The 14366-nt window shown below is 48.6% G+C and overlaps 1 protein-coding gene and 1 long non-coding RNA gene across 12 annotated transcripts in view; both read left to right on the top strand.

Annotated features, from left to right (window-relative positions):
* The window catches only part of TCF3 (transcription factor 3), an 89725-nt gene that overhangs the window by 47873 nt on the left and 27486 nt on the right, over positions 1 to 14366 (top strand). For all 11 annotated transcript variants that reach the window (XM_083720407.1, XM_083720402.1, XM_083720406.1 and 8 more), the window contains exons 6-9: positions 4871 to 4929; positions 6495 to 6624; positions 10589 to 10638; positions 13747 to 13849. In XM_083720407.1, coding sequence (XP_083576533.1) covers positions 4871 to 4929; positions 6495 to 6624; positions 10589 to 10638; positions 13747 to 13849 — 342 coding nt within the window. The remainder of the gene's footprint in view (positions 1 to 4870; positions 4930 to 6494; positions 6625 to 10588; positions 10639 to 13746; positions 13850 to 14366) is intronic.
* LOC310835917 lies at positions 1246 to 2236 on the top strand. The gene is made up of 2 exons (XR_014559794.1): positions 1246 to 1725; positions 1900 to 2236. It is a non-coding gene; the product is annotated as an uncharacterized lncRNA (long non-coding RNA).

Raw genomic sequence — 14366 nt, 5'->3', positions numbered from 1 at the left:
GGGGGGTCAAGATATTAACCGATATGCATGAAATTTCAGATGTATCTATATAATCCCTAGTGTAGTAAAATAAGACCTTTGGAGCAGGCGTTTAATATAAAAAAAAACCCCACAATTTTTTATGAACCGCCCTAATGGGGAACCCCAAAGTGAATTTTTTTGGGGAAGCCACCTTTGTCCATCTTTGACCGGCCACAACAGTTTGCACCCTACCCTTCCCCTCTTCCGAAACGCCCCCCTTGAGTCTGAGACCCTGCTAATCCCTGCAAATCCGGGTGTTTTGGGGGGGGGGAGAGAAAGAGGGAAGGCCGGGGGGGGGTGTCTGTTAATTCACCCGTGCCGATAAATAAATAGATGCCAATCAAATCTCCATTCATCCCTTTTGCAAAATTGCATACCCGCAAACGAATCGGCGGGTTTGGGGTTTTATTTTATTGGGTGGGGGGGTTGAGAATAGCGGTTAACTAGTCTGGGAGCCGATAAGCCCTGGGCGGATCGTTATTTCTAGCAATTAACTCCTTTTCCGAAAAGACCCGGCCTGCTAATCTAGTTGGCGTTGTGATCCGCTACCGTATTGGACAATGTTTTTAATCGGTTCAGGCTGACCAAGACACACACACACACACGGCCTCCCCCACCACGCCAATCGCCGCCTTTAATCTCTTCCACCTTATCTCGCCTCCTTCCTCTCTTGCCGCTCCCCCCCCCCCAAAAAAAATTGCATTTTTAATACAGTTATTGCAGTGTTGGCCAATTCTTAAGAGACCGCGATCTACTCACAGAGTTCAAAACTGGCAGTGATCTGGGGGTTCAGGGGTCACAGTTGCTGAGCTTTTTTTAGCAAGGAAAACCCTGTTTTTAGGGGTTAAAGTTGTTGCGCTTGAGGAGAGCCAGTTATCGACTAGCAATCTGCCATAGACCTCCCGTGATCTACCAGTAGATCAAGGTCTATCTGTTGGACGCGCCGGAATTATGGGATCCAGACATTTTCCGTTCTGGTTCCTGGAACCTTGGGCAAACGTGTCGGCTGTGGGTTTTGCACCTACTTTTCTTAACCGCGGTTTAGCGTTAACCCTGGTTTGGTTTTAAAAAATAGATATTCAGATGATCCGGACATTTTCCATTCTGGTCCCTGGGACCCTGAGAAAATGTATCAGTTCTAGGTTTTGCGCCTTCTTTTCTTAACCATGGTTTAGCTGGTGGAGAGAGAGAGCGATGTTCAGACATTTCTCAGTCTGGACCCTGGGCAAATGCGTCAGCTCTGGGTTTTGGGCCTGCTTTTCTGAACCGCGGTTTAGCTTTGGATTTTTGCGCCTGCTTTTCTTAACCATGGTTTAGCTGGGAGAGGAGAGAGAGAGAGAGAGAGAGAGAGAGAGAGAGAGAGAGAGAGAGATGTCCAGACATTTTTCATTCTGGTCCCTGGGACCCTGAGCAAATGCGTCAGCTCTGGGCTTTCCACCTGCTTTTCTGAACCGTGGTTTAGCTTTGGATTTTTGCACCTGCTTTTCTTAACCATGGTTTAGCTGGGAGAGGAGAGAGAGAGAGAAAGAGAGAGAGAGAGAGCGATGTTCAGACATTTTTCATTCTGGTCCCTGGGACCCTGAGCAAATGCGTCAGCTCTGGGCTTTCCACCTGCTTTTCTGAACCGTGGTTTAGCTTTGGATTTTTGCACCTGCTTTTCTTAACCATGGTTTAGCTTTGAGAGAGAGAGAGAGAGCGAGCGATGTCCAGACATTTTTCATTCTGGTCCCTGGGACCCTGAGAAAATGCCTCAGCTCTGGGTTTTGTGCCTGCTTTTCTGAACCGCGGTTTAGCTTTGGATTTTTGCACCTGCTTTTTAAAACCATGGTTTAGCTTAGAGAGAGAGAGAGAGAGAGAGAGAGAGAGAGAGAGAGAGAGCGATGTTCAGACATTTTTCATTCTGGTCCCTGGGACCCTGAGCAAATGCGTCAGCTCTGGGCTTTCCACCTGCTTTTCTGAACCATGGTTTAGCTTTGGATTTTTGCACCTGCTTTTCTTAACCATGGTTTAGCTTTGAGAGAGAGAGAGAGAGAGAGAGAGAGAGAGAGCGATGTTCAGACATTTTTCATTCTGGTCCCTGGGACCCTGAGCAAATGCGTCAGCTCTGGGTTTTGTGCCTGCTTTTCTGAACCGCGGTTTAGCTTTGGATTTTTGCACCTGCTTTTCTTAACCATGGTTTAGCTTTGAGAGAGAGAGAGAGAGAGAGAGAGAGAGAGAGAGAGAGATGTTCAGACATTTTTCATTCTGGTCCCTGGGACCCTGAGAAAATGCCTCAGCTCTGGGCTTTCCACCTGCTTTTCTTAACCACGGTTTAGCGTTAACCCTGGTTGTTGTTGTAATGTAATAGATGTTCAGACACTTTTCATTCTGGTCCCTGGGACTCCGGGCAAATGCGTCAGCTCTGAGTTTTGCACCTGCTTTTCTTAACCATGGTTTAGGCTTAACCCTGGTGCGTGTGTATGTGTGCGAGAAAATAAATAAGGGAAAAACTCGCGGCTCTCTCACAGGCAGAGGCGATTTAGGCCCAAGATCTGGTGACGAAACCGGCGGCATTCTTTTTTTTTTTTTGCACGGAGTGGAGGGAGAAATCAGGGGGGCCCTGCGAGAGGCCGTCCTCCGCGTGGCAAATTTAGCTCCTAAACCGCTTTGACAGAGGCGGGGGGGAATTAGGTCAGTTAAAAGATTTTGCCCTGCAACCCCGCGACCTCTTGCTGACTTAACGCTAAGCTTCTCCAGAGAGTCGGGGAATGTGGGCGTCAGGAAAAGCGTAGGGTGGCTGTATTTCGACATTTGTTTGTGTGGGGTTTTTTGCAAAATCTCCAAAAGAAAAATGGAAAGTTTTTTACATACACACACACCTTTTTTTAAGGGACATTGCCAAAAAATAAAAGTCAGCAATTCCGATAAGGGAATGCCCTATTACCGGGTTTCCCCCTGGGACATTTTAGCCGCTTTTCGGAAGAATTCCGCCCAGACGCCATTTTTGGCGGACGGATCCTGCCTACGTCTGGGGAATTACGGCCGTACCTCAGCCCTAAGCGATAATTTATACATTTTTGCCAGTTTACTTGTTTGTTAGACGCCAGGATAATTCCCAGCTCTTCCTCTCCTTCAAACTGGAACCAGGAAAGGCTGTTTGAGGGTGCATGACAGCAAATCTTGCCATGCGCTTTCCTTAGAAGGTGACCCGGAAACTGCAACTAATCCAGAATGCGGCAGCCAAACTGGGGACTGGGAGTGGAGACCACATAACAGCGGTCCTGAAAGACCTACATTGGCTCCCAGGACGTTTCCGGGCACAATTCAAATGGTTGGTGCTGACCTTGAAAGCCCTAAACGGCCCAGTATCCCTGAAGGAGCGTCTCCACCCCCATCGTCCAGCCCGGACACCGGGGTCCCTCTCCCGAGGGTCTTCTGGTGGTTCCCTCCCTGCGAGAAGCGAGGTTACAGGGAACCAGGCAGAGGGCCTTCTCAGGGGTGGCGCCCTCCCTCTAGACAGGAATTATTTTGACACACAACTCTCTCTATCCTATATTATTATCATTGTGGTTATCTCCTGCTTGGACTACTGCCATGCGCTCTCCGTGGGGCTACCTTGGAAGGTGACCCGGAAACTGCAACTAATCCAGAATGTGGCAGCTAGACTGGGGTCTGTGAGTGGAGACCACATAACACCAGTCCTGAAAGACCTACATTGGCTCCCAGGACGTTTCCGGGCACAATTCAAAGTGTTGGTGCTGACCTTGAAAGCCCTAAACGGCCTCATCCCTTTGTCCCCATCCCAGACACCTGGGTCCCTCTCCCCAGGGTCTTCCCTCCCTGCGAGAAGCGAGGTTGCAGGGAACCAGGCAGAGGGCCTTCTCGGTGGTGGCGCCCGGCCTGTGGAACACCCTCCCACCAGATGTCAAGAACCATGCAACTTTTAGGAGACGCCTGAAGGCATTTTTGGAAGGGGGAAAAATAACACCCTTCTTGCCATACGTCTGGACAAAAGGCAGTCCTGTTTCGTAAGGCTGTCCTCTTCGTCTGACATAGCTCAAGAAATAAAGGCCTGGGGTGTACAGGGAGGGGGAAATGGTGGGGTTGTCCCCCCAATTTTCCTGTTTCCTCCAGTTTTCCGAAAACAAATAACGGAGGGGGGCAGGAAAAAAATAGAGGGGGACGTAGAGGGCCTTCCATAGGGTGGGCGCCACCACCAAGAAGGCCCTTTACGTCCCCCTCTATTTTTTCTTGTCTCCACCCCCCCCCACACGTTATTTGTTTTTGGAAAACTGGAGGAAATGGGAAAATTGGGGGGAGAACCCACCATTTCCTCCTCCCTGTACACCCCAGGCCTTTAGATCTCAAGTTGTTGTTGTTATCATAATCAACTACATCCTGTCCCATTTCCACATTAATCTGTGTTTCCTTTTTTCCTTTCCAAAAACCCATACGGAAATGTATATTTTTAAGTCCCAATTTCATCGCAAAATGAGTTTTTCAACACCTCCTTTTGTCTCGCCCGGACGCCTCTCCAAAAATTCGGCAGAATGCATTTCTCAAAATGCAGAGGAGTGCGGACTCCGGAACAGCAGGATTTCGCCCTGATCTGTGCATTCATTTGGGAGGTTTTAACGTTTTGGGTAAAGGGTGGCATAATAATAATAATAATAATAATAATAATAATAATAATTTTAAGCTTTGCTTGAAAACCTGAGCTCAGATGCTCCCCGGCCTGTTCACCCTCAATTCTTTGCTCTGTCCTCAAAAATAAAAGTTGGAATGGGAACCCCAGAGGTCATGCAATCCAACCCCCCAGTTTTGGGTGCTCATAGCCTCTTTTTTTCTTCCCTCTTCTTCTTTTCTCTAGGGAAAGGCACAGAAAGAGGCGCTTACCCGTTCGGAAGAGACATGCCGGCTCTGAACCAGGTGAGCAAAAACTTCTTTAACTTATCTATTATCTCCTTTTGCTGTTCGGGGTTTTGCCGGTACAGATATTGGCAGGCGTTTAGTCTCCCAGAACCCACCAGCAAATGGCACAAAAGCTCGGGTATTCATGGGTATTTATGCAGATAGACTGCTGCAGAATGTGGAGGTTTCGTTCGGCTACGAGACCCCCAGCGGTTTGCGGAGAAAACTCCCAACTCCGAGAGGCCTTTGCACCTTCATTTTTTGCACCCGAGAAATCAGATTTCCTTGCTCCTTTTTAGATGCTTTCGTCGAGAAAGCAGCGGGTTGGGCTGTATGACCTCTGTAGGACCCTTCCCGACTCTGCAATCCTGTACTCTCTCTCCCCTCCAACCAAGACGCTGCTTAAAAACCCGCAGCGGTTTCCCCCAACGTTGCATTTCCGAAACAGCTGCGTGGGGACTGGCTCCTCGGTGCAATTTAATTTTTAAAAGCGGAGGAGCATAAATGCCACTGGCGGGTTTTAATGTTCTGCTTTTCTATGTGGGGTTTGGGGGGGAGTTGTTTGCAGGGAGGAGGCGTGGGGAGGGGGAGTGAAGATGGGGGCAGGATCCGAATGCAGCAGCAGCAAAGCTGCCCCTATAGCTCTGCACTGAGAGCGACTTTCCGCTTCTCCCCAAAGGCGCTAGACCTCATGGTTTCAGGGGGAAGCCGAAACACACGGCCTTCTCTGAAGCCGAGCCGTGGGTCGCACAACGGCATATGCTGCCTGGCTGCTTCTCTCCCACCCACAACCAGGCCACAACTGTGACCCCGAAAGACCAGGTGCGCAGCCTGGGAGTCATTTTGGACTCACAGCTGTCTATGGAGGCGCAGGTCAGTTCTGTGTCCAGGGCAGCTCCATCTGGTACGTAGGCTGAGACCCTACCTGCCTGAGGACTGTCTGGCCAGAGTGGTGCATGCTCTGGTTATCTCCCGCTTGGACTACTGCCATGCGCTCTACGTGGGGCTACCTTTGAAAGTGACCCGGAAACTGCAACTAATCCAGAATTCAGCAGCCAGACTGCGGACTGGGAGTGGAAACCACATAACACTGGTCTTGAAAGACTTACATTGGTTCCCAGTATGTTTCTGAGCACAATTCAAAGTGTTGGTGATGACCTTGAAAGCCCTAAATGGCCTTGGCCCAGTATCCCTGAAGGAGCGTCTCCACCCCAGACACCGGGGTCCATCTCCCGAGGGCCTTCTGGCGGTTCCCTCCCTGCAAGAAGTAAGGTTACAGGGAACCAGGCAGAGGGCCTTCTCGGTGGTGGCGCCCTCCCTGTGGAATGCCCTCCCAGCAGATGTCAAAGAGAAAAACAACTACCAACTTTTAGAAGACGTCTAAAGGCAGCCCTGTTTAGGGAAGCTTTTAATGTTTGGTGTATTACTGTATTTTAATATTCTGTCGGAAGCTGCTCAGAGTGGCTGGGGAAGTAATAAATTATTATTATTATTATTATTATTATTATTATTATTATTATTATTATTATTCTCCCCTCTTTTTCACGGACGTTGTTGTCTTCCTCTCTCTCTCGTACCCGCAGCCCGGCTTCCTGCCCGGCGAAATGGGGATTTCGAGCCCCAGCGCATTGTCGCCAACAGGGGTGAAGGGCAGCTCGCAATATTACCCGTACGCCAACAACCCTCGCCGGAGAGGGGCAGACAGCAGCATAGGTACGTGCACGGGCTGGCAGCATCTCTCCTTTCCCACCCTGCTTGGAGAGGCCAGGAATCAGACCTGTTCATTGGCCCATCTAGCTGAATATTGCCTGCACGGGTCAGCAGCATCCCTCCTTTCCCACCCTGCTTAGACATACCAGGGATCAGACCTGTTCATTGGCCGATGTAGCTGAATATTGCCTGCACGGGCTGGCAGCATCCCTCCTTTCCCACCCTGCTTAGAGATACCAGGAATCAGACCTGTTCATTGTCCCATCTAGGTGAATATTGCCTGCACGGGTCAGCAGCAGCCCTCCTTTCCCACCCTGCTTAGAGATACCAGGGATCAGACCTGTTCATTGGCCGATGTAGCTGAATATTGCCTGCACGGGCTGGCAGAATCTCTCCTTTCCCACCCTGCTTAGAGATACCAGGGATCAGACATTTACATTGGCCCTTGTAGCTGAATATTGCCTGCACGGACTGGCAGCAGCCCTCCTTTCCCACCCTGCTTAGAGAGGCCGGGAATCAGACCTGTACATTGGCCCTTGTAGCTGAATATTGTCTGCACGGGCTGGCAGCACCTCTCTTTTTCCACCCTGCTTAGAGATCCCGGGAATCAGACCTGTATACTGGCCCTTGTAGCTGAATATTGCCAGCACGGACTGGCAGAAGCTCTCCTTTCCCCACCCCAGCTCTTCATTTATCCCCCCCCCCATTTATTACGGGGCAGAGTAGAGAGAGAGGTGCGTACAGGAAACGCTCTGCTCTGCTTCCAGACATCTGGCATTCATTGCGGGAAAGGAATCTCTGGAATGGAGGCTTGCTGGAGAACTCAGCCATGTGCAAAAAAGGGGGGGGGAAGCAAGCTTCATTCTCCCCCCTTTTTTTAAACCTTGCCTAAGTTATTCTACTTTATTTCGGGGCGGCAGTAGTCAAGGAAGCAGACAATACCCCACCCCCAAATAAATCAAGCCTTCAATAGCCGCCCTTTTCAGTCCGTTTTCTCTGCACAATGAGGTCTAGAAACCTGCCGTCCCGGAAATAAAAACACAACCGAGATTCTCCAGAAGTTGGCAAGCGCAGGCATCTTGCACCGAGTCGAAACATCGCTTCATCCAGCTCTGGCTGGCAGCAGCCTTTTGCTATTTTCTGCCTGTCCTTCCCTCCCCAGCGAAGATGCATTTTCTTGCAAAATGCCCAAAACCTAGCTTTTTCTGCCTATTCTCCCCTCCCCAGCAAAGACGCATTTTCTTGCAAAATTCCCCAAAACATATCCTTTTTCTGCCTGCTCCTCCCTCCCCAGCGAAGACGCATTTTCTTGCAAAATGCCCAAAAAACTATCCTTTTTCTGCCTGTTCTCCCCTCCCCAGCAAAGACACATTTTCTTCCAAAATGCCCTATTATCCTTTCTTCCTGCCTCCTCTCCCAGCCCCCCCAGCAAAGAGGCAAAATAAAATAATAAAATCCCATGAACATTCCCTGTCTGGAAAGGGGCGTGGGGCCGCTCTGCCTGTGCAACACCGCACACCCCCCTCCCCGCAACGGTCTCCCTCCTGCACAATTTCCTGCCCCTTTTCCTCCCACCGTGTTTCGCTTTCATCCCCCCGCCTTGGAACTAATGAAATCCACCTGCTTTGGCGGAGAGCAGGTTCACTCCGTAAAATGCCTCTCTCTCTCCCCCCCCCAGCCCCCTCCGGCCTACGGGGTCTTAGCACCGAGCTTTTGGGGACCCATCTCCCAAAGGGGGTTGTGCCAAAAAAAAAAAAAAAAAGGAAATTTAAAACATTCCCGGATGCCGGAGCTCCTATCCGGCCGCCGAGACCATATAACACTGGTCCTGAAAGACCTACACTGGCTCTCAGGACGTTTCCGAGCACAATTCAAAGTGTTGGTGCTGTTCTTTAAAGTCCTAAATGGCCCAGTAGACCTGAAGGTGTGTCTCCACCCCCATTGTTCAGCCCAGACACCTGGGTCCATCTCCCGAGCACCTTCTGACAGTTCCTTCACTGCGAGAAACGCTGTTACAGGAGACCAGGCAGAGGGCCTTCTTGGTGGTGGCGCCCGCCCTGTGGAACGCCCTCCCAGCAGATGTCAAGGAGAAAACAACTACCAGACTTTTAGAAGACATCTGAAGGCAACCCTGTTTAGGGAAGCTTTTAATGCTTAATAGGTTATTGTATTTTAGTGTTTTGTTGTAAGCCGCCCAGAGTGGCTGGGGAAACCCAGCCAGATGGGCGGGCTATAAATTATTATTATTATTATTATTATTATTATTATTATTATTATTATCCACCTGAGGCTGCCGTGTCTCTGTGCGACTCCCTGTTCTGAATTCTCAGGGCTGGGTGCTGGTTTCGCATTTTGGCATTTGAGGTTTCGTGGAAGGGATAACCATTGTAAATTCAAGCTGCGGGGATACAGTGGTCCCTTGGTCCTCAAACTTAATCCGTTCCGGAAGTCCGTCCCAAAACCAAAGCGTTCCAAAACCAAGGCGCGCTGCTTTCCCATAGAAAGTAACACAAAACGGATTAATCTGTTCCAGACTTTTAAAAACAACCCCTAAAACAGCCATTTAACGTGAATTTTGCTATCTAACGAGACCATTGATCCATAAAATGAAAGCAAGAATCAATGTACTGTATTATAAAATAAATAAGGCAGTATTGTAGATGATAAAGATTAAAATTAATTTTTTTTCTTGCCTGCACTGATGATAGTCATTGTTTGGATGGGGGGGGCTTTTATCCATTTCTGTAGTCACACAATCAGTCAATCAATCAATCAATCAGTAGCTGAACTGGGTTCCGCCCAGCCACAAAAACAAATGAACCGAAAAAGCCTCAAAATCGCAAAATAAAGAGCGAAAACAAAAGCGCCAAACTTCCGTTCTGGAAGTCCGTTTGACTTCTGAAATGTTCGGAAACCGAGGTGCGGCTTCTGATTGGTGCAGGCGCCCCGGAAACAATAGCCGACAGCCGCGTCGGATGTTTGGCTTCCGAAAAACGTTTGAAAACCGGAACGCTCACTTCTGGGTTTTCTGCATTTGGGAACCAAGGTCCCACTGTACACAGGTAGCAATATGCAGTTTAGGGGGGGCTTCCCATTGAGACATGTAGTTGCGCCCCTACCTGTGAGAACAAGATGTTTGGGGGGAGTCTCTTTAATGCAGCTTACGGGTCTTGAGTTCGAGAATGAAACCCTCAAGATTACAGCACTGAAACCAGGAATACTAAAAATACCCCCAGCCCGTCCCGAAATAGCGAGCTGCGTGGTCATAACCGGAAGAGCGAAACGTCTCGGGGGACCGTTTTGGAAACGGATCATGGCCTCTGGGCTTGCACCCGTAGTAAATCCGTCAGACTTTGTGCATGGCTCGGAGGCTATTCTTGTTCACTGAATTTATACTCCGCCCGCGGGTCTCAAGGGCGGTTCGCAGAATGAAGTCGGAATATAAAACCGCAAAATTGCACCATCAGAATAAAAAGAACAACCCCATAGCGCACACACACCCCGGAAAAAAACACCCCAATATTCTGACTCCTACAGAAGTCGGCGAGATTATTTACAGCAGCAACTTTCAGCCCCTTTGAAACCCCAAAATGCATTTTGTAATCTTTCGAGACCTGCTTGTGAATCGCCCCGAGATCTGTGGGTTTGGGGCGCTCTGTGAATTCAACAAATAAATAAAATACCGTACGTTTCAGTGTTTTTCCAACTCTAAAATAATGTCCAAAATCTGGGCTTGCCTTATACACGGATAGTATCTCCCCCCATTTTCTTAAACCGGAGTCCCCCCAAAATTGGGGTGTCTTAGGGACGTCTTATAGACTGAAAAATACGGAAATAAAAATGAATAACACTCCTGGCGCTACGAAATCTAATCTGGCTCTTTAATTATGTTTGCTAACGCTTTTTAAAAAAAAATTCTCTCTTCTCCCCCTCCCCCCCCCTCTTCCACTTCGCACCCCAAATTCAGACGGACAGCCGAAAAAAGTCCGGAAAGTTCCTCCAGGACTCCCCTCTTCGGTAAGCCATTTTTCCGTTTTACTCTCTGGCAAAGGCAGCCACAACTGGGGGTGGTTTTCCCCCTGTGTCGTCAAAGGGAGGGGGGCGCTAACAGCCTGGGCCTCCCATTGGCCGGGCTTCTGTGATGTCACCGAATGCCCGGCGGGTTGCAAACGTTGGGAACGCGGCGAGTTCAAGAGGGAAGCCCTTGCGGTGGGCAGGGCCGGCCGGAGACATTAGGGTACCTGGCGGGGAAAGGTGGGGCGGGAATTAAAGCTCTATATCGGGACCAAGGTGGGAAGTGGGGATCCCTTTCTGGATCAAGGGATCCCAGACCCTGAGATCTCTTTTAGATGCCTTTCTCTGTGTGCCTCCCCCAGGAGAGGTCCGGATGGGGACAACTCGAGAGCAGGGCCTTTTTTGTGGTGGCTCCCTCTTGCAAAATGCTATCCCCAGGGAGATTCGCCTGGCCCCTCCATTTAGGTGCCAGGCAAAAACATTCCTCTTCTACCAAGTCCCCTTTGAAATGTGTTTTATTTTTATTTGGGGTTTTTCGTTTTTATTTCGACGGCGTATTTTCTGTTTTTAACGTTGCGGTTTTATCTCACTAACCGCCCTGAGAGCGATAGGGCGGTATACATTATTATTATTATTATTAGTAGTATTATTACGCTTCTTTGCTTGAGTTTTCTGTTTTATTTTCTGGATATGGAGAAGGGGGTATATGTCCAGAATTTTGCAAATTTTTTTGGGGGGGTGCTTAATGAAACCCTCAAGCCCTGCAACCGCCCCCCCAATCTTATCCCCCTCCCCAAAAAAAGACATTAGAAGGCAATGGCAGCAGAAAATTCTTCTTTCCTCCGATTAGAGAACTGCATAGTTATTTTATTTTCCCTGGGAAGTGGGGAAGGAATCATAATTGCTTCAGTTTGCAGAATTTTTTTGGGGAGACACACATTGCCAATTGGGGTACCCCCAAAAAAGACATCAGAAGGCAAGTCTGCCGAGAATTCTCCTTTCTCTGATTCGAGAACCGCATAGTTATTTTATTTTCCCTGGGAAGGATTCATCCTTGCTTCAGTTTGCAGAATTTTGGGGGGGGGCACTTTGTCAATTGGGGTACCCCCCAAAAAGACCGCAGAAGGCAAGCCTGCAAAGAATTCTCCTTTCTCCGATTCGAGAACTGCATAGTTATTTTATTCTCCCTGCAAAGGAATCATCCTTGCTTCAGTTTGCAGAATTTTTTTTTTTGGGGGGGGGGACGACGACACATTGCCATTGCATGCACAAAAATATCTGTTTGCAGATTCCCCTTATATTGGGGTTTTATCCTTTTGCACCTCCCTGTTTTTGAAGCTGCTCTTTTCTCTCTCTCTCCCGCTGCCTCCACCCTCTTATTTTATTTTATTTTATTTTGGGGGGCCTCCCCCCTCCTCCTCCTCACCCCCCCCCATCCCTGCGCAGCTGCCTGCAAATCTGGCAGCCTGCCAAGCCCTGGCAGATGGTATGGAGCTATTATTCCTGCTCCGCTCCCCGGCTCCTGCTATGTAATCAAATTATAGGAAAAGGCAATTTGCCGGGTTTCTTATTCTTTGCAGACGGCTACGGTCCCCCCCCCCCCCCCGCTCAGACTCCCCTCTCTTTTTTCTCCCTCTTCACCCCCCCACCCAAAAAACACTGCACCTCTCGCTCCAGTACACAGAACATGCTGCAGGGGGGGAAATGGGGGGGAGAGATTGTATTTTTATTTTATTCCCTGCAAATCCATCCCCCTCGAATTGGGTGGTTTAAAAAAAATAAAAATGCAAGATTATTATCATATTTTTTAAGGCTGTTTAGCATGGGTGCAAGATCCTTAAAAAAAAACTTGGAGGTGTGTGTGTCTGTACACGGTTTTCGAATCGTTTATTATTGTTATTTGTTCCTGGTTCCCTGCAAATCCGTCCCCCTTGAGTTTGGGGGGGGGGGGTTAAAAAAAGAAGAAGCATTTTTTTAAAAAATTAAGGCTGTTTAGCATGGGTGCATGGGATTCTCAACATCGAAACTTGGAGGGGGGGCGTGTACGATTTTGGAATCGTTTATTATTATTATTTGTTCCTGGTTCGCTTCAAATTTGTCCCCCCCACAAGTTGGGTGTTTTTTTTTTAAAAAAAAAGAAGCATTTTTTTTAAAGGCTGTTTATCATGGGTGCAAGATTCTCGCCATCGAAACTTGAAAGGGGGGGCATGTACGATTTTGGAATTATTTATTATTATTTTTTCCTGGTTCCCTGCAAATCCGTCCGCTTCGAGTTGAGTGGGTTTAAAAAAAAAGCAATTTTTTTAAAGGCTGTTTAGCATGGGTGCATGGGATTCTCATCATCGAAACTTGGAGGGGGGGGCGTGTACGGTTTTGGAATCGTTTATTATTATTATTCGTTTTTGGGTCCCTGCAAATTCAAGTTGGGTGGTTTTTTTTAAAAAAAAATAGCATTTTTTTAAAAAGGCTGTTTAGCATGGGTGCAAGATTGTCACCATCAAAACTTGCAGAGGGGGGCGGCGAACCGTTCTCTCCACTCCCCCCCCCCCGTGATATATGCAAAGCGAGCGAAAGATCCGCGTCATTTTACAAGAGGCTGAAAATCTTCCCAGAGGCCTAAATTCTCCTTTTGAAACTCTGACGCCAGTTTCGGTTTTGTGGGTTTTCAAAATCGTCTCAAAATCGGTCATTTCTGAATGCGGCCCCCCCAATTGGTTTCCCCCCCAAAAAAAAAACACACACACCCTGGGTGCGATTTAAGAAGGAATTTCAGCCTTCACAACATAGGAAAACGACAAAAGTAAACAGCCGTATTATTATTATTATTATTATTATTATTATTATTATTAGGTCCGCGAGCCACCAATTATTAATAATTTTTAAATTGTTCTTGATGCCCTGCTCATTGGGCTGGGTTGGCCCTCTAGGGGGAAAAATGGGGGAGGACTAATAATAATAATAATAATAATAACAATAAAACTTTGAAAACTCCTTGGCCCTGGAATCACTGGTTCCTCCGGAGGTGGTCGGAATTCGCACTCGGCACCGACTCCGCAGATGCTGCCGGCTGGGGATTAAATGGGTGACGACTTCTTTTCTCTCTTTGCACAGGTATATCCACCCAACTCAGGTGACGACTATAGCAGGGAACCGGCCAGCTACCCCCCGTCCAAAGCCCCCAGCACTGTCTACCCTGGAGCCTTTTACATGCCAGGTACGACCCCCCTGCGAGGCGGGCCTCCGGAGCATGGGGATTCGAGCCTGGTCCGAGTTGGGGGGGGCTGACTGAGGGGCCAGGAGGGGGAGACATTTGTGGCCCTCGGGTTGTTACGGGGCGGCAACTCAAAGTGGCCCTCGGCCTCAAGACCTACTGGGCTCTGGGAGTCCCGACAGCATCTCTGGAGGGTCACAGATGGTCCCCAGATCTGCCCTAAAGACAATTTTCCTTCCTTCTTTCTTTCTTTCTTTCTTTCTTTCTCTCTTTCTCTCTTTCTCTCTTTCTTTCTTTCTCTCTTTCTTTCTCTCTTTCTTTCTCTCTCTCTCTTTCTTTCTCGTTCTCTCTCTCCCTCCTTTCTCTGTCTCTCTCTTTCTTTCTTTCTTTCTTTCTCTCTCTCTCTTTCTTTCTCGTTCTCTCTCTCCCTCCTTTCTCTGTCTCTCTCTTTCTTTCTTTCTTTCTCTCTCTCTCTCTCTCTCTCTCTCCCTCTCCCTCTCCCTCTCCCTCTCTCTCCCTC

The sequence above is a fragment of the Podarcis gaigeae genome (genome assembly GCF_964106915.1).
Source record: "Podarcis gaigeae genome assembly, chromosome: 18".
NCBI lineage: Eukaryota > Metazoa > Chordata > Lepidosauria > Squamata > Lacertidae > Podarcis > Podarcis gaigeae.
This window is presented reverse-complemented; position numbering and strand designations above follow the sequence as displayed.